General features: G+C 37.8%; 2 protein-coding genes across 4 annotated transcripts; both read left to right on the forward strand.

Annotated features, from left to right (window-relative positions):
* The first annotated feature begins 4,528 nt into the window (after nucleotides 1-4,528).
* nr2f6b (nuclear receptor subfamily 2, group F, member 6b) lies at nucleotides 4,529-10,271 on the forward strand. Of its 2 annotated transcripts, none has more exons than XM_079483090.1 (5): nucleotides 4,529-4,825; nucleotides 5,861-6,189; nucleotides 7,951-8,045; nucleotides 8,495-9,070; nucleotides 9,147-10,271. In XM_079483090.1, exons 2-5 carry the CDS (start codon nucleotides 5,921-5,923, stop codon nucleotides 9,419-9,421), a joined length of 1,215 nt encoding a protein of 404 aa, XP_079339216.1. In that variant the 5' UTR covers nucleotides 4,529-4,825; nucleotides 5,861-5,920; the 3' UTR covers nucleotides 9,422-10,271. The 2 variants fall into 2 exon arrangements, with proteins under 2 accessions (XP_079339216.1, XP_079339217.1); XM_079483091.1 differs by having other exon boundaries at nucleotides 4,543-4,897.
* A 2,894-nt stretch (nucleotides 10,272-13,165) lies between these two features.
* On the forward strand, nucleotides 13,166-16,881 carry tax1bp3 (Tax1 (human T-cell leukemia virus type I) binding protein 3). Of its 2 annotated transcripts, none has more exons than XM_079482560.1 (4): nucleotides 13,166-13,421; nucleotides 14,975-15,094; nucleotides 15,210-15,287; nucleotides 15,997-16,881. In XM_079482560.1, the coding sequence occupies exons 1-4, from the start codon at nucleotides 13,344-13,346 to the stop codon at nucleotides 16,147-16,149; spliced, it is 429 nt and encodes a 142-aa protein (XP_079338686.1). In that variant the 5' UTR covers nucleotides 13,166-13,343; the 3' UTR covers nucleotides 16,150-16,881. The 2 variants fall into 2 exon arrangements, with proteins under 2 accessions (XP_079338686.1, XP_079338687.1); XM_079482561.1 differs by having other exon boundaries at nucleotides 13,201-13,525.
* Nucleotides 16,882-19,396: the final 2,515 nt, after the last annotated feature.

Consider the following 19,396-nt stretch of genomic DNA (forward strand, 5'->3'; position numbering starts at 1 on the left):
AGAGCACTTGGCAGACGATGGATAAGAACTTCAAACAATGTTTATTGAGTTTTTTTATTTGTCTGTCAAGTATTTAAGTATTCACTAAAGTCTACATAAAATATGCTTAAACTCTATTTAGGTGTATACTTTATACAAAAAGTTGGACATGAATGATTCCTTAAATCTTGTCATCTGTTGAGGAGCATGGTCATTATTTCAGACTTCCAGCAAAGGAGGGAAAGACCAGAATCTTTAAGATTTTGGGACCAATATATTGTAGAAACTGCAGAGGACTGCATTGTGTAAGCAAGAAACAACACAGAACGCCTTAGCAACAGCATAGCAACACCCTGGCAACCACCGAAAAAACAAAGCATCATGGTGGTGAGTTGTGTAGGGGTATACCGAGCATGAAACACTTTTCTCCATTTGTAACATAGAAAAATAAAGTCTTCCATCCAAGCATTTTCCATATCTGCTCCGGGTTGTGAGGATAAATCTACATTATTAGCCTAAATTCATTACACTAATATTCATTCGTGCCTCCTAACAAGTTCACAGAAAGATATACCAAAAAAGAAAATTCTATATTATTTACGCGTGAAAAGGAAATGTTTAAGACAATGGTGTGACAACTGCAGCGTCTGTCGTGTATAAATTGTATTGAGAGCAAGGGGATTCTCAAACGCCTGGGAAAAAACTCACAAAACAGGAGCTGTCAATCACAAGCATGGGGAATGGGTTATTAAGGCCCCGCCCCCGCTTGAAAAGCACACGCACACACAGCATGGCTCTGACCCGTGAGGTTAAGGTCATCTCATTTACCCCAAACATCATGTCACATTTAAATACGCTTCCACACGGACAGCATGAGCGGATGGTGACTGGACGACGCTCTTTTTTCTTATAGACATCAAAGTTCTCTTTCTGCTTATGCTCTTCATTTCTGTCTTCTTCTGCTGTTACCTCGGACCCTCCCTCCTTCACTCTTCACCTCCAACACTTAGTACTTAGCAGAAAAACACAGTGCCATTCAGATAAACAAGAGCTTTGACCCCGACCAAATGACACAGCATGCTTTGTTTTCTTTCTTCCCGGAGGAAAACGTTATTGCTCAAGGGTTGCTCTTTTACAGCTCAGGGCACTGGAGTTCACAGTTATGTTTCATTGTAAGGGCATGCGTGAGTTTGATGGAGGTGTTTGAAGACTTTTGGCACAGAAATAAAGTAAATTTTCTCTCTGTTTTCTCTGTCACAATAAAATTAAAGACAATAGGGAGCTGCAGAGATGATGTGTTTTTTTATGGGCCAACCAAGTAAGCGCTGCATTGGTTCCCTCGACCAAAAGCCTAGGCATTTGATTTTTTTCCATAAACTTAAGGAAGATCGCAAAAAATAAGCTCTGTGATTTACAAAGGTTTATGACGTTTGAACGTTTTGTCTATCAAGATGACTTTTACAAATGAACACCACCTTTGTTACTTTTGAAGCCGAAAAACAATTGTAAGAAGTTAAAAGCTAACACGATGCTATAAACAGACTACACTTATCGATATTAACGTCACCACCACCAAGCCTGTTTCAAACTTTATTAAAAATGTGTTCCCTGGTAAGTAAGGAATCTGCATCTATACGTTTTAAGAGATTTGTGCCCATGTTGCATTATTTGTGAGCTTTATATGCGCAATGATGTTTAACGCCCCGCCAAAGGAGGTAGTCGCTTTCAGCTACTTGTTAGCAACCGCAATTTTTAAGAGACAATAAGGCTTTAAAAAAATACAAGCGGGGTTATAATTGGTGTGTTTTCTGTCATAGAATAAAACCTGAAATTTGCCAAAAACCCATAGACCGTGGAGCGATAGAACCGGAAGTTTTAAAATGCTAACTCGATTCTGGGGTTTGCATACTGAAATACGTCATCTCTGTGGTTCCCTATAACAGACTTTCAAAGACTAAAACAAAGTAATGCAAAAGACCATGAAAATATCAGTCTCCTAACCCAAAATCAACGGCAGACACACACACAAACACTGACCTCGTGTAAAACCCTTACTCGCTTTTTCAGTGAGAGATGGATTAGACGCATGAGAATCTTAAAGGTGAAAGCGGGTCGCATGGGGCCTCGGTGAAGGCAGCAGGTTTGTAATCCTTTTAACCAATAAGATGTCTTCATTGAGCCTATTAGAGCCCTATAGCATAACCCCGGCTGACCTCTTTTGCTGTGTGTCTCCGGCACTTCTTGTTTCCCTCTCTTAATTGCTGGATGGTTTCGGGTTTTGTGTGTTGTACTGAATCATGTTGTGAAAGAAATAAATGTATTTTCATTCATTCATTTGGCAGTGCAAATGATGCAACAATATATTAGCTATAGGAGTATAAGGAGATATATAAATACGGTATGGACAAACTCAATAAAGGGATTGCTTACCCCAAAATACATGTCATGTGAATACCAACTATGGGTTGCAACAACCAGCTAAACTACTGAATTGATAAAAAACATATTCAAAATGTTTTCAAATAAAGGCGCACCTGACTAAATATTTATTTGCTGCGCTACATCTTTAAAAACCTCAAAATCAATACATAGGTCAGCTCATTTGAATAACAATTGGCCAAGTGTGACTTTCCCACCAAATTAGGGCAGTTCCATGTTTTTCTCAGGGTTGAGGATGTTGATTCCTGGCCCTGTCGTGCTCCGCCGTGGCCCCAGCAGATGTTCGCGTACGGCCCGCTGCGTCGAGCTGGTCAGTGTCTGACGCTCAATCTCTCTGTGAAGGTCAAAGGTCTCGCAATGTCAGGAGACAGACCCTCTCGTACGCGTCGGATAGCACCGTGACGCACACGAATGGTGAGATCAGTGCGTGCTTCTCGAGGCAAATGGTTTTACACCTATGAAATGGTAAAACATGACGCTCTTTCAAACGCAGAGAAGAATAGTGTGTTTAAATGATTTCAAATGAGACAATGTACATCAGCATATCATTATCATCAGGATGATACAAAAATATACCTTACATGTAAATGTATTCAGGCCAGAACAATCAGATTAGGAGACAACAGATTTCCACAAGCTTCCTCCACAGACAGTGATCTTAGAAAGGTGTAAATGATATTAACATAGCAGCTTTGAGCTGTTTACTTTACTGTTGTTTAGTGTATTGCATATCTAAGAATAACAGAATACATCACAAACCCAGATTAAGATGAAAGCAAAGCATTGGGTGAAGATCAGATCAGATATAAGATGTATATGAGCTATAGCTAGTATTCAAATACCATATAAAGAATAAACATGTTGGACATAAATCTTTCCTAGAGAAATCCTAAAAATCAATACTTGAATTAATGCTGGTTATTTTTAACCCAGCGTTGGAACAAAAAGGGACGAACACAGCCGATGGGTTGTAAATTAACCTATGCTCTAATAAGGTCGTTTAATGACATCGTTTCCTAAAAGTACGTTAAATGAAAGATTACGCTCTAATAAATACTGGGTTATTTTCAGCCCAGCGTTAGTTTAAAAAAACTGAATGCATTGTTGGGTCAAATATAAAATATTTTTGGGTTAATTTAACCCAACGGCTGAGTTTGTCCTTGAAATGACCAAGTGCTGGCTTATAACTGTGTTATAGTAATTTTTTTAATGAAATGTCCTTTCTTATTCTAGAAACAAAACATATATTTGTATTTCTACAAAATTTTGTAAGCTTTATGGTAAAAGTAACTAATAAACATAGAAATTGTTAAACATATATTAAAATAATAAACATGAATGAAAGATTTATACTCTGAAATCCCTAAACTGTCTTACTGTAAAGTCCCCGTGAACCAGAAGTTGCGTTAGCTTTACTTCCGTATTCTGGCGTTCCGAGTGAAATGGAATTTCTAATGAGAAAAGTAGTGGTTGTGGCTTTCGTCTTTCTCTGCGATTTGATTGGATGTATATATAAAATCAGCTGTTGCATTTCGAATTGGAACTGGAAGGAGACTGACTGTTGAAGGGGAGGAGTTGGAGGATGCTCCGCCCAAGCCGTCTGTCTAACACACGGCATCCATAGATAGTCATTACAGGTTTGAACTAAAGATCACAAGGGCACGTGATTTAAAAGAATGACCCACATTGATAAACTAAAACGCTGCAATATTTCATGCATTGTCATTTTTAGTTTCACTGGGACTTTAACATTTCTTTTTCCTGGACACAAGGCAAAACTCCAGTTCAAGGAAGTTTGTTTTGCACTGCCGTTAGAATAAAGTCACATGACTGGACTGTGGCGAAACAGACACACGTCATTATCTTTTGATGTTGAGATCGTCACCCAGGTAGACAAACTCTTACGATCTGCACCTTCCTTATAGATGCGTGCTAAGTGTACCAATGGTCATCCCTTGAGGGGTTAACTGTGTGTGTGGTAACACATTCCTGGTTGTTTGTGTAGAGCGCCTGCAGCCCACTCACTGCTCTTTGACTCTATTACCCTTATAAGGCAGACAGTGCCATGGCAACCAGAGGGCTTGAATAGCAGTGTCAAATCCCTGAACACACAGACACACGCTTGCTCACTCTCCACCACTCACAGAGAGAGAGAGAGAGAGAGAGAGAGAGAGAGAGAGAGAGAGAGAGAGAGAGAGAGAGAGAGAGAGAGAACAGAACGAGGCTTGTTGGTCAGTCACCAAAGACACTCATAGGTCATCCGTCTCTCCGGGCTGTTGGGTCTCATGGTTTACTCATGAATGAAGAAAGGCAGAGGATGGGAAGCATTGGACAGCTAAAAAATCTTTTGGACGGTTCTTGGTAATGTTAAGGTCACGGAGACCATACGGCTGGACGAGGAAACGAGGTATGAAGAGACTCTCTCTCTCTTTAGAGGCATACGCTCAGGGCGTAAACAGATATTCCTCTGCACAGCCGAGTAGGTTTTTCTTGTTTGCTGTGAGAAATATGTGGAGTGAGTGTTCAAGGTTGTGTTGTTCCACATGCGAAAGATAGAGAGAAACTGAGGAACTTCCTTGAACTTTGATCCTTGAGTGGCATGGTGGGGGCTGAGCTCTGTTTATCATTACCCAGCGTGCTCTCCGTGTGTTTGGCTTTGCGTTTGTTCTGCTTTGTGCAAATTAACTCTTTAGTAGTTTAAATACAAGTTTTGATGGACTTTGACATGTCTGCTTCAACTGTTCCTTTAATGACATCCGTTGCTCTTAGTTTTCTCTGTGAGATTTCTCCGTTACGTGTCATTGAAACTTCGTCTCACATTCTATTTGAGAAATAAAAGATATAAATGACGCAAATGAACGTGGATAATAATGTGGTGTTTGTATTTTCTACTTTTGCCAAAGACCGTTTAATCTCATTATTGTTTAGAAGAATATCATTTGTGATTTCAATACGTTCCTTAACAAAACAACAAGTTAATGCTAAATACAGTGGCAGGTTGAGTCAAATCTGACCTTTAATACCCTCAACGTTTCTAAATATGACATTGTGTTTCCCCATGCAGAAGGAACTGGTTTGACTTGTTGGTTTCTAGGGGGCATGCAGTGTAAGCTTTCCTTGAATTGTGTCAGAGTTTCCAAGTGAAACCGAGAGGAGTTTTGTTTTATCCGCGAGCTGAGTGACACATGAACATCTTTCCCAAAGTCTGGCTGCGTTTATGTGTAATTTATTGCTTCCTGTGAACCGGGCACCTTCTTCCGTCTGATCTCAGCCCCTTTTTTGAACCAGAGATCTTTGAGGGGGTTTACGGAGTTAGAGGTCATGAAAACAAGCGACAGTGGAGGAAAAGTCACAGGGCTGCTTAATGACATTTGGCGCAGCATGTCAAAAGTATTTGCTGTTTCTTCTCTCGGTCTCATTTGTTGGGCTTTACTGTCTGCAGCTTAAAGGGATTCACTCCGAATTCTTCACGTGAGAAGGTTTCTCCTGACGGCGTACAGAGATGGCCATGGTGAGCGGGGGATGGGTCAACCCCAACGGCAGCGCTAATGGACTGAGCGAGAAGGGTTACCTGCGGGGGGAGGAGGAGGGCAGCTCGCCCCGGGCGGGGAACAGCGACGCCGAGGGCGTGGAGGAGGACAAGGCCTGTGTGGTGGACTGTGTGGTGTGTGGGGACAAATCCAGCGGGAAGCACTACGGCGTTTTCACCTGCGAAGGGTGTAAGAGTTTCTTTAAGAGGAGCATCAGACGGAACCTCAACTACACCTGCAGGTGAGATCACGCACGCCGCGCTGTCCATCACAGAGCGTCACAGTGAGACATCAGATGGGATGTTTCTATCCTTTCCTGCAAATATCTAAGTATGTTGTTTTCCAGTAATAATAATTAAACATGACCAATTGATGCAGGAAGCAAAAGCAAAAAACAAGACAACATTAAAAAGTCTTAAAAAATCTTAAAAAGCACACCTGTCAGCCCGTTTAAAGAAATATGTCAGACTTTCAATGTTTTAAAAGCACCACAGAGCTATGTTGGTAACCACAGCACTATTTAACCTACAAAAATGACCCATTTCCCTATATGACATCATCACTGAACAACAGTATTTTTTAACACATGCATGAAAACCTCCGTCATTGGTCAGGCACCACAGCCAATCGCACGCTCTACATTCAGATACAGCCTAGCAAAGGAATTTGGCTGAACTTTCTGTGAACTTTGTTAAGCTCTTACTGACATTCGGTTTACACTGTATGGGTAAAGAGATCATTTAGATACTCATGAGCTAATTTGTTAATTAATAACTATGTTAATGAAGCAGATTTGCAGTCTTTTTTCTGGGCGATGCTTTAAATGGGTGTCTAGCATGTTTTTTGCGTATTTTCTATTCAACATGCCACCGTTTATTAACACACTGTTCTAACAATAGTGTTAAAACTAAAATTCAACCTTTTTCTCCATGTAAAGTTGCATTCACACTGAAAGTTATTTGTACAAAGTGACCAATCAAATCTAGAACATCCAAAAAGCGGGTTTGCGTGTAATTCTGCACAGTTGGTTTGCATTGCCCAGCTCACTATAGAATATCATCGGTTCAAATCCCTCTCCTCATAACTCTTCATGACTTCTGATGTTTCAGGACAGAATTAATTGCACGAAATGTACGTAAGTAAACAAACAAATTGTGTGCCCACAAATAACTTTCAGCGCCACTATAATCATTTGCATAAACTAGTTTATCAACTCTTTCTGGTTGCTTGACTTTCTCTTCAACATTGTGTTAAAATCATTTCATTCACAGCTAAATCATCAGTGTTTGTCTTTGAGAGTGTGGATTATATATACACTGTGAGTGTTAATTTGACCTTTTTTAACACTGGTGATTTTACTGTGTTGTTTAAAAAAATAGATACAGTATATTTTAGGAGCTGCCATAGTGTGTCTATAAAAATCACATTAACAGCAAAACTCTGCATTATATTTCATTTAACAAAAATATCCGAACCATTAAGGCCGAATGTTGCACAAAGATACATGGCTGTCGACACAGAATTGTGCATGTTGTGTGTATAATGGCCAGTCGCAGCTGATCTTACATCAGCACTGCTACCATGGGAACTTTAGGAATGAATGAACAGAATGGTGTCCTTCGTGCCAAGGTTATAGGGCTGATTTACCTGAACACCATTGGTGAGCTCTTCATGTGCGACAGATCATGAAGGACAGTTTCACATGGATATATCAGTACATCTTGATTTGTAGGATTATAGCGTGTATAATACACAAAATAAATAATTATCATTCATTATTAATTGCTGATTGTGTTTATTTACTGTGATGTGGGTCCAAGATGCATTCTTCTGTGCAATTTTTTTCCCTTTGTAAGGAATGTAAAGCAAGACACCAAACTACTCTGAATTTACAGTACAGCACTTTTTTATGGATATACTGACCCATTAGGTTTTTTTATAGTTTGATTTGACAGATTAATATTTGAACTCATTTGACTCAACTATAAACTCACCTCCACAGGTCAAACAGAGAGTGTCAGATTGATCAGCATCATCGTAACCAGTGTCAGTACTGCCGACTGAAGAAATGCTTCCGGGTCGGAATGAGAAAAGAAGGTAACTATCCTCAGACCTGAAACACTGGTCCAGAAGCACTTCCGGTTTCACTTGTATTCATCTTATTTTTAAATCTTACATGTATAAATAAATCTTCAAGATATTTGTTTAACATTTTGATTCAGTAATAAATGTTCTGTTGGAAATATTTTGTTCAAACATGTTGTGTAAAAGACCTGAAACAGGAAGCTCTCGGACAAACATGGACATTTGAACGATTGTGGGTCAAATATAAAAATTTTCTGGGTTAATTTGAGCCAACAGTTGTCCCTTTTTTTGACCAAATGATGTGTTGAAATAACCAAACAATTTTAAAGTGTATATAATACCAATACATTACCAAATACTTTTTTAGGCCAATATAACATAACTTCACATATTGCAATGCAACCAAATTTGATAGACCAAAACCACATTTTTCTCTTTTTCTTGTCCTTTCTTTTCCCCAGCGGTCCAGCGTGGTCGTATACCTCCCTCCCATGCAGGCATCAGCCCGGCCTCGATGGTCACAGTAGGTGTCGATGGTGGAGGAGCTCCAGGCATGGGTGGAGATTTTTTTAACGGTCAGGCTGTATCTGAACTGATCTCTCAGCTGCTGAGAGCCGAGCCGTACCCCAACAGTCGCTACGGGGCTCAGTGCGGCCAGCAGCACCTGGGGGCCAACAGCTCCGTCATGGGCATCGACAACATCTGCGAGCTGGCGGCCCGGCTCCTCTTCAGCACTATTGAGTGGGCGCGGAATATTCCCTATTTTCCCGAGCTGCCCGTGTCGGAGCAGGTGGCCCTTCTTAGACTCAGCTGGAGTGAACTGTTTATCCTGAATGCTGCTCAATCTGCCCTGCCCCTTCACACGGCCCCCTTGTTAGCAGCTGCGGGTTTTCACTCCTCCCCCATGCCCGCCGACCGCGTTGTATCCTTCATGGACCAGGTGCGGGTCTTTCAGGACCAGGTGGACAAACTGACACGACTGCAGGTGGATACTGCTGAATACAGCTGTCTGAAAGCCATCGCTCTCTTTACACCTGGTGAGTGATGAACGCCTAAAATACGTCCAATTTCATGAGAATTTGTTTCCATTGTCTTAACATTTGTTTCTCGCAGATGCGTGTGGTCTGTCAGACCCGGCACACGTCGAGAGCCTGCAGGAGAAAGTTCAGGTGGCTTTGACAGAGTATGAGCGCATGCAGTATCCGGGTCAGCCACAGCGCTTCGGCAGACTTCTGCTCCGTCTGCCCGCCCTGAGAGCCGTGCCCGCCAACCTCATCTCACAACTCTTCTTCATGCGGCTGGTTGGCAAGACACCCATCGAAACACTTATCCGGGACATGCAGCTCTCCGGAAGCTCCATCAGCTGGCCATACGTGCCCGGACAGTAGATGAACACACGGAAGGCTTGTTCCCCGCCCTGTCTCAGGCTTTTTCCCATGATTCCACAGTAACTGCGTGGAGAGATGTTGGTCTCGTACATACTGAATGACTAAAGTGACAAGATCGCACATGTTCCTATGCAGATGAGCCGTGAAGGTTCACATCCTCAGTATCAACAAATGACCAGATGCTGATATGTGACATTGATCCAAAGCTTTAAGAAAACCTTCTTATGGAAAGCATAGTGAACTAGTGAAGATGTACAGTAAGAATCTTTATAAAGGACTGCAATTCTGAAAGGTTGGGATACATACCACCATATACTTGAAAATTCATTGGTGAACAGTGTTTGGAATGAAATATTATTAGCATATTGTATACCACACTCTAATGTGTATTGCATACTATTTTTTAATAGTATGTGAAACTGTATGCAGAATCCAGCCGTAAATGTTTGATGTCACAAGACCTTATCATTTTGCAAGTTAAATGTGGTGTTCGGATGATATCATTTTTGAAAATAAACATGGCTATTTTCAGGATTGTGCTTGTTCATATGAAGTGGAGATGCTGTGGGATACAGTATTGTGTAAATTTATGCTCTGGTACACACTGCCCATTTTAGTTAATGTAACAAATCATCAGAAAGGATACAAAATTTGAAAACTATGCATTGTACACAGGACCGGTTCTAAACATTTGGAGGCCCTAGGCAAAATTTAGTTTGGAGGCCCCTCACAGCACCCCATCAGTATTATTTACACTGTCAAATGTAACAATTTTAACAAGTTAATGATATTATTAAAAAGTCTGTTTCAATTTGAAATTGTTTTAAAATAAAATTATAGGGTGGCCGGGATTGATTTTTTATTTTTGCAACAATTTTACAGTAACACAGCCATCACTTTTCAACTCTTTTGGATGAGTAGCCAATATATTTAAAATGGGAAAAAGTACCGTCATAAACAAATGTTGTTCAGTCAGTTGCAGAAAAGTGTTTATTCTCTTCATACATCCAGAGACTGGACGGATGGACTATAACTTTAGTTTTTGCTGCCTGTCTTGGCTGGCGGACAAGTGTATAGGGATACTGTAGATGTGTTCCAAGAATAACAGACTATTTAGGTCAAAGTATGCAGGTTGACAAAATATCAGGTACAGTTGGTTATTTAACAGTGCAGTAGCATTTGAACAAATACTCTGAATAATGTAGAGTCTTATTTAGTCAAAAGCAGTTCATGCTTTGGAATTTTTTGTTTCATTAACATTGGCGACAAAAACAGCTGCAGGTTTAACGTAAGGGATAGTGTAATGCAGCCAGAGAAAGCCCTGACAGTGTGATCAGGACACCACGCGAAGCGGAGGGTCTTCTTGTATCACACTGAAAGGGTTTATTCCGCAATAACAAGAGTCACTTTAAATGAGTAGTTCATTTTCAAAATGAATTCCATGCATGTATTTGTTTCTTTAGTCGAAAAGAAATTAAGGTTTTTGAGGAAAACATTCCATATAGTGGACTTTAATGGACTCCAAACGGTTGATGGTCAAAATGACAGTTTCAGCGCAGCTTCAAAGGGCTTTAAACGATAAATAAGGGTCTTATCTAGCGAAACGATCATTAAAACATTTATCTGCTTTATAAACACAAATGCTCACCATGCTCTGTTCTGCGATGCACGTTCATGACTTCACATAATACGTAATCACGTTGAAAAGGTCACACTTGAAGTACCGTGTTTACAAGTTGAACGTGAAAATACTAAGTCAAACGTCGATCACAAAAAAAGGGAGTTAAAAGGTAAAACCAGAGCCGATCCTTCCTATACATAGACTACGCAGGATGCGTAGAGACTCTGCACCAACAGGGGGCCCCCTTGAGCACCGAATCAAAACCACTATATTGTAAACAAGAAGCTATTTTTATAACTTGTGGATTAATACTTGACATTAATACTTCATTAATTTAATTACTTTGACAAAATATGTCTCAGACATCGTGTAGTGCGATGACATGTGCCGCACGTGATGATGCATGTTTACATATGGCCATGGCTATAAAAGAGCTATCTGTAGCGGAAAAAACACCAACAACGCCAAGCAAAAGAACAAGGCAAGGTGTTTTTGTTCTTTTTCAAAGTCTGATTTAGTTTTGCCAAATTATGCAAGGACAGATTTACAAATTCAGTATGTATACACTGGCATGAAGTTGGTTTGACATTGGACGTTCAATAGTCTGAATTTTGGGTCACCAACGTTACAGGCTACAGATTAATATACATGTTTCTAACTTTAATGGCGAAGTTAGGTAATAACTTACAGTCACAAAACCATTTTTACAGCGTTCATTTGGGTGTCAGTTATCATGCACACCACTGCAATCCACTTTATGTTTGCCCATGATAATAAGACATTTTTGTGTCATCACATTTAGAGAATTACTGATGTGTTTTTGTATGCTAAATTTTCTTGAGTAATCTATATTTATCATGTTTTGTTTTTGTTGATCACTCATTTGGTTGGTAAAAAAATGTACGCGTTAACTGCTAACAGCTAGGTTCCAGAATCATGCGTTACTTTAGGTCAAGAACTATTTACATTTTTATTTACATGTTTATCTAAATGTAACTATGAAAAGGGCCCCCACAAAGGTTTGCTAAGGACCACCAGACGTCTAGGATCGATGTTGGACAATTTTGAACTTGGGGAAGATGAGATGGATTTTTTCGCCCTGCCCTACATACGTCAAGCGTGACCTTTTCAACGTCCACTAAGTTATTAATTTTTTTCTATCAAAAACTTGAAATTCTTTTCAACTAAAGAAACAAATACATAAATATCTTTGATGATATTGGGGTGAGTAAATTATCATGAACATTTATTTTGAAAATGAACTACTCCTTTAATTCAATGATCCAAGGGATACATATCAGACAGTTTACTTTCACTCAAGACATAATGGACTGTTTCGCATTTTCTTTACACAACCTTGTATTTCAATGCTTAAAAATGACGAGTTTCAAGTTCATTATATTTTTTCTGGTCATATAAAGAAGGTTTAAGAAAAATATTTTGAAAAGTAAATTTCATTAATATTTCTTAGTTATTTAAACATTTTTTATTTAAATAATACAATTTATAGTTAAAGTCATAGGATTAAAGTAAAGTCTTGTGTATCCAAGATTTTAGAAATCTTGAATTTTGTTCTTCTGAAAAAATATTTTCAAGATAAAACCAAACTGCTTAAAAATAAGTTTTTCTACAAGACGTTTTTCAATCATCATTGAGACACCGCATTTTATTTATTTGATATTTTTTTATAAGCAAAATGTATTTTATTAAAGAAATAATCAACCATTATTTAGGTTTTACTGTATGTATGCATTTCCAGGACAGGGCCTTAGCTAAATTAGGACATTTAAGTCATTGAAAAAAATAAAACATTAGTGTGTGCATCTTAAGACAAATGCTTAAAGACACACTTATATAGTACAATGCAATGCAAGTCCCTTCGGATAAAAGCATCTGCCAAATGCATAAATGTAATGTAAATCACAATGATTTATTTTTAAGGTCTGTCAATGGAAGTTGATTTCAATCGAGACACCTCTAGTTTCGATTGACAGTTTCTATCACTTAAAATAAAATGTATTAAAATCGTAGTATGGAAATAAAATGCAAGAATATACCACTTACCCCACACACATTTGCCAAAGACCCGAGAGAGAAATTGACTTTTATGGTTGGTCAGGAAAAGTGTGCATACAGTCTCCTCTAGTGGTGAATGAGTGCCGGTGCATGTCTAAATCACAGTCAGCATGTATACGTCCATATATACACATACAAACGCGTAACCACTGAGATATGGTCATCTGATAAAACTGTGTAATAATAAATAATGCATGCGTGTGAAGTATACTGGAGATTCACTAGATGTCGGGTTGGGTGTGTGCAGCGCAGCCCAGCCTCTTCATGATACACAAAGGGGAGGGAGGAACCCAGCACACGGTCGTGAGTGAAAGATCACTAAAATAATCGCATAAATAGGAAATAAAACTGTATTTTCCTTTGTGAAAATGTCGTACATACCCGGTCAGCCTGTCTCGGTGGTCGTGGTGAGTTTCTTTCAATCTCAAAGTTTTAGCATGTGTGGCTACGCTAGCACCAGTCGTACACTTCGCTTTTTGTGTTCTGTTTAAGATGAAATGGCGATATGTCGTGTTATAACATCTAACTGAGACAGTTGTTGAAATAAACTCGTCGTATTCTGAGTAAACTAATCGAAGCGATGCCAGAATAGTTTCTTTTGAATGGTTTGACTAAAGTTATCAACACTTTGAAGTGAGTTTAATGTTAGCTTGTGCTGCTAATGTTAGCGGGAGTAAAACATGTTGATGAGAAATTCTTCTGTGATGATGAAACGTATTTGTCGAATGTGTTTATCAACATTTAGCACGCATATATATTTGTCGTCGAACTATGGCATGCGAGGTTCACTTTGTTGTTTGCTGTAATACATTTTATTTGTTTATGGGACACAGAAAGTTAAACTAGCACCAGATACGGAAAAGTTATAGTGTCTCTATTGCAGCCTGACCAAAGTTTACTAACACGCCGTAAACGTAACACAAATAATCCCTATTTTATTTATTCATTGCTTGGGTTTAAAATGTCCTACATTAAATCTGATGTCACTCAGGTGTGAGGTCAGCGGGTGTGGCTCCTGTGTGTTTTGCAGGTAGTGATGCACCTTATAAGGTCATAAATTTAGTTTACAACTTCCCAGCAATATAGCCCAACACATGACCGGTCATCATAGTTTCCATTAAAACCAATACAATTCCCATTTATATGTAAGGCACCATTAAATTCCACTAGAACTAGTTCTGGCAGGGTCTTTTGTGGCACATGATGTCTGCTTCACGACACTCCTAAACTAGGGATGCACCGATATGCCGATAACCGATAATTCTTTAACACTGGAAGCTGATAAATTGGACGATATACAGTAACTAGATATTAATCTAACATTTTCGACTGAAATGTATGTTTGCACTGAAATGTATGTTTCCGCTGATCATGTACCAAGCTTTTCTTAACACTAATTTAAAAATCTTTAACTTTTAAACTTTCCGGTATAATGTTTATTTAATAAATAAATGATAGATGTTCTTCCAGAGCAACCCAGAAAAGTGTTCTTAATAGCCACAAGTCTAACGGGTCTCAAGACAGAAAGCATTCAGACATCAGTCTATACAAACAATATGCTTTTGTTCCTATAATTTACACATTCATAGATACTGTATCTACATGCTATTCCTACATCAACAATGTTTTTCTAATAGCAGTATGTGAATGCTCATGACAGAAAGACTGTACTGTACTGTATTTTAACTGTAAGCTGCGTGCAGCTGAAGAAGTTTGACCAGAGGAAAGGATTTATCGGCTATAATATATCGGCCTACATTTTATTATTGGCCCATAACATTAACAATGTCTATTTATCGGCCGATATGGCCAATATTTTATCGTACATCCCCAAACTGTTTCTTACTTTGTTTTAGCAACGAATTGAAATTCACAAACTACAAGATGGGGATAATTTAATATTAGGGTTCAGCATTGGAGGAGGAATCGACCAGGATTCGAACCAGAACCCATTCTCTGAAGATAAAACGGATAAGGTGAAGTGCACTAGTTTAGCTTAAAAGTATGTTTAAGTGATTTAAGTGTTTAGTTCGACTTTATACAGCATGTTGTGGTTGTAACCTGCTGTTACTCTTGTAAATTGTGTCGTAGGGAATCTATGTAACACGTGTGAGTAAAGGTGGACCTGCGGAGGTGGCGGGACTCAGGATGGGAGACAAAATCATGCAGGTGAGAGGTGTAAACTTGCCAACCACAAAATGTTAAACTTGCTCACGGTCATGCAGAATCTTATTTAGATTTCCCAATTTCCTGGGCCGGAATTCATGACAAAATTAGAAGAAACTTCCTTTTAAATTAGGAAAAGAGAAGATCCTATTCAAGCTAATATTTTGCACTGTAGACCACGTAAACACAGATCCAGATGCACTTCCATTTTTGTTTATTATTAGAATTATTTTTTAAAGTCTTACAATTAAAGCAAGATATTTTTTTAAGATTTTAATCCCTTATAAATAAATATTTTTGGGTGAAACAGGAAATTCCTATGAACCAGCGTTGGTTGTGTAATCCGAAGTGGTCTATAAGCTCTCATGTCTGCTGCAATAATACAAATACATATAATGTGCGTGTATATAATTTCTTATAAATTCTTATAAAAAGATCCATTTTAAAAGCACTCTTTTTTTTTTTTTTTCTTCGACAACCAATCCCATTTTTCAAAAGATTGTGTCATACCTAGCAAAGGGGTCCGCTCCGTCTCCGGACTAAAATGAAAGATTTTTGTCTTAACCTCGCTCATAGATGCTCTCAGATTTTTACAAGATGTCTTCCACTAGAGGACACTGTGATATAATTGTATCTTGTATCTCTGGCATTGTTATTTATTGGCATAAAGTGTCTTTGGCTCATTATTGGTTGCTGTGAATCTTGATCACAGGTGAATGGGTGGGACATGACAATGGTCACACACGATCAGGCACGAAAAAAACTCACCAAGAAGAACGAAGACGTGGTCAGGCTTCTCGTCACTAGAAGATCTCTGGAGGATGTAGTTAGACAGTCCATGATGCAACACCCACACACTAATTGAAGCAAAGAATGTAGTTATGGGTTTATCACGCGTTTTGGAGCATGTTGTTTTAACTAATAAAAAAATGAACATCTTCCCTCAGCCAAAGAGTGATGCCAAGAAATCATTTCAGAATGAACTGCAAGAACTTTTCAATCAGTCACCTCGGATATATTATGTTTCTTAAAGTATTGAACTCTGAACCAACATGTGCATCTCTATAATTACTGCACTCTTATAGGAAAGTAAATCCATTATATGCATTCCGTAATTGACAATACTAATTTCATGTGTTTTAAACCATTACGTCTGATCTATACTCTTGAATGTAATGTGTATCTCTGCCTGTTAATAGTATTCGCAAAATCAAGTGATGCAGGAAATATAGACTTTCAGAGAACACATCTCTACTCATATGACCACTAATTTTAATGTAATGTCGTGGGTTGTAACACTATTTTAATTTTATAATTCATTTTTCATTTCATTAAACAATGTATCACAGCCTGATATTATCGTAATGGCGCCATTTCATTATTATCGCTTTATCATCATCATCATCTGAAAGATAGGCAAGCACCTGTATTGCTAGCAGGCACAATAACACTGCAATTTTGTATTTAGCAATACTTATGTTTTATTTTTTCTGAATATTTTCTACACGGTTTTGTTTTAAAAAACGTTTTGATACAGACTTTTTGGCATTTGATTGTATATTTTCACTTTCCCAGTGAATAAAAGACTCTTTTAGCACATGTGTGTGAGTTTCAAAGTTTAAAGTTGTCAGCAGTTGAATCTGTAATTGGCTCTTCAGTCAGGTGAATATCATTGTTCTCACGTTCATCTTCAAAACAAAAAGCAATTTTTGGACATTTATAAAATGTGTATAATCAATTGTGTTTTAGAAATGCAAGACAATATATAGAGAAAAGTCTGGAGGATAATTTATGTCGATGAGTTTAAAACAGACACTAAATTGTTGTGTTTTTTTTCATTGTTCACTGTAAGTATAGTAAATACATATTTTGTATATATACATTCTAAAGCACATTCAAGCTACAATGCACAAAGTGCTTTACATAACATACATTACAGACACTTATATTCCAGAAGAGCTACATCACACAATCTTAAAAGCACATCTATACATTTTCGTTTTTAGTCGACATTTAAAAACACACAATCAGATGCTCTGATATCCTCAGGCAAACTATTCCATAGTTTTATTCCAACTTCTAGCAATTATTTAAAAGAAGATCTCAGACATATCACTGTTTAACATGGTCTCGAAAGCTCAGCTAAGTACAAAGGTACCAAGCCGTTTAATGCTTTATATGTCTGTAATACATTTTTATAATCAATTCTAAAATAAACAGGTTACCAATGTGAAGAAGCTAAAACTGGTGTAAAATGATGAATTAACTTCGTACGTGTCAGTAGTCTGGCTGGAGCATTCTGTACTAATTGTAAACCCGATGCATCGCGTTGATTCAAAGAAGAAAATCAATGATAAGTACAACTGTAAGTCATCTGCATAACATAAAAGCATTTACAGTATATTCAATTCAATTTTATTTATATAGCGCTTTTCACAATTTGCATTGTTCCAAAGCAGCTTTACAGGGGAAAAACGAAAAGAAAGGGTAAATCACGCTATATGGTGTTTTATATAATAAATTCAATTATTCTAGTAAATAATATCTAATGTCACATCTCCCAGTGGTTTATTTAGCATATTTAGCATTAAGTGAATGCTTGGCTGAGTGCTATATCATGTTTTCTGATCACAGCACCTAATGGAAGCACATAAATTGAAAATAAAATTGGTTCTAACAGAGAACCCTGCGGAACTCCACATACAATTTCAGCATGTTGAGCTACTTCATCCCCAATTGACATTATAAATGTACTATTTAAAAAAAGAAGACACTAACCAATCCAACGCTGTCCCAAAGACCCTGACCGATGTATTTAATGTATTAATTAAAATAGAGTGGTCAATTGTATCAATGGCTGGAGTCAAATCTAATAATACCAAAACTGAGCATTCATCTGCATCCTTTACCATCAATAAATGATTAGTCACTCGTAAAAGAGCAGTTTCAGTACTATAAACAGCTCTGAAGACTGAAATTTCTAAAAAATATTATTCTCATTAATGACATTCAACTATTGCTTTACTACTGCCCTTTCTATTATTTTAACAATAAAAGGTAGTTTAGAAATAGGTCTGTAATTATTAACAACTGCAGGAGTGAAGGCTTCTTTAAGATTGGTTGGACTGTAGCAATCTATAGTTCATCTGGAACACATCCAGAAACAAAAGAACTATTCACTATAGATTGTATAGGACCAATAGCACAAATCACACTTCTTTTAAACAGTTTTGTTGCACAACATCAGTAAAACAACTAGAAGTTTTAAATTGTTGCACAATCTCAGAAAGATCCTGCTCAGATACAGGAGCAAAGGAATCTAACAATACCTCCCTACAACCAGGAACTTCCTCAAGAATGACTAAAGCAAAGAAATATAAAGAAATATAAAAAGCCCTTATATTTGCAACCTTATTCACAAAAAATGACATAAAAGACCTGCAATCTATGAGACTCAAGGCAATAGGTTGTGGGCTCGTCAATTTATTAACTACATTAAATAAGAACCCATGATTGTGACGGTTGATATCAATTAGATTTAGAAACATGTGATAAATAAGTAACACTTGTCTTATGTTGTCACTACAGCCAGTCGAACATCAAAAATTATGCTTTTATGATCATATCACACTATTCTCTATTATAAAATCATTGGGAGTCAATCCAAGAGTGAAAACCAAATCTAATGTATGGCCATGCCTATGCGTGGAACTTGAAACACGTTGTACTAAATAAAAATATTGAGTAATATTCAAAAATTCATCAGCTACATAACACCTATACAGGTGTTAATGTTTATATATTTTTTATAAACCATACAATGTTAGATATTAAACTCAAAAAAAGTATATTACATATAAAAATAAGTTTACACTCCTTCGGACTGCTTGTGGGAAGATCAGCATTTCACATCAGAACTGAGATCTACTTAAATAACCTGTCGGAATATGCTGATAACATTTGTTCTGCTGCCGGAACGTTTTTTTATCCCATCTACATAAATGATCCTCTAGACTTTTCTCTATAGATTGTCTTGCATTTCTAAAACACACAATTGAATATAAAATATTAATCATTTCCAAAAATGGTGTTTTGTTTTGAATGGATGAAAC

Source organism: Barbatula barbatula (genome assembly GCF_947034865.1).
Source record: "Barbatula barbatula genome assembly, chromosome: 20".
In the NCBI taxonomy this organism is placed as follows: Eukaryota; Metazoa; Chordata; class Actinopteri; order Cypriniformes; family Nemacheilidae; genus Barbatula; species Barbatula barbatula.

Excerpts from the sequence above, each read along its gene's own strand:
- nr2f6b (XM_079483090.1), top strand. The coding sequence starts at position 5,921 with ATGGCCATGGTGAGCGGGGGATGGGTCAACCCCAACGGCAGCGCTAAT. Across the intron at positions 6,190-7,950 it reads AACCTCAACTACACCTGCAG|GTCAAACAGAGAGTGTCAGA; the intron begins GTGAGATCACGC and ends TCACCTCCACAG. Across the intron at positions 8,046-8,494 it reads GGTCGGAATGAGAAAAGAAG|CGGTCCAGCGTGGTCGTATA; the intron begins GTAACTATCCTC and ends TCTTTTCCCCAG.
- tax1bp3 (XM_079482560.1), top strand. The coding sequence starts at position 13,344 with ATGTCGGGTTGGGTGTGTGCAGCGCAGCCCAGCCTCTTCATGATACAC. Across the intron at positions 15,095-15,209 it reads CTGAAGATAAAACGGATAAG|GGAATCTATGTAACACGTGT; the intron begins GTGAAGTGCACT and ends ATTGTGTCGTAG. Across the intron at positions 15,288-15,996 it reads TGGGAGACAAAATCATGCAG|GTGAATGGGTGGGACATGAC; the intron begins GTGAGAGGTGTA and ends TCTTGATCACAG.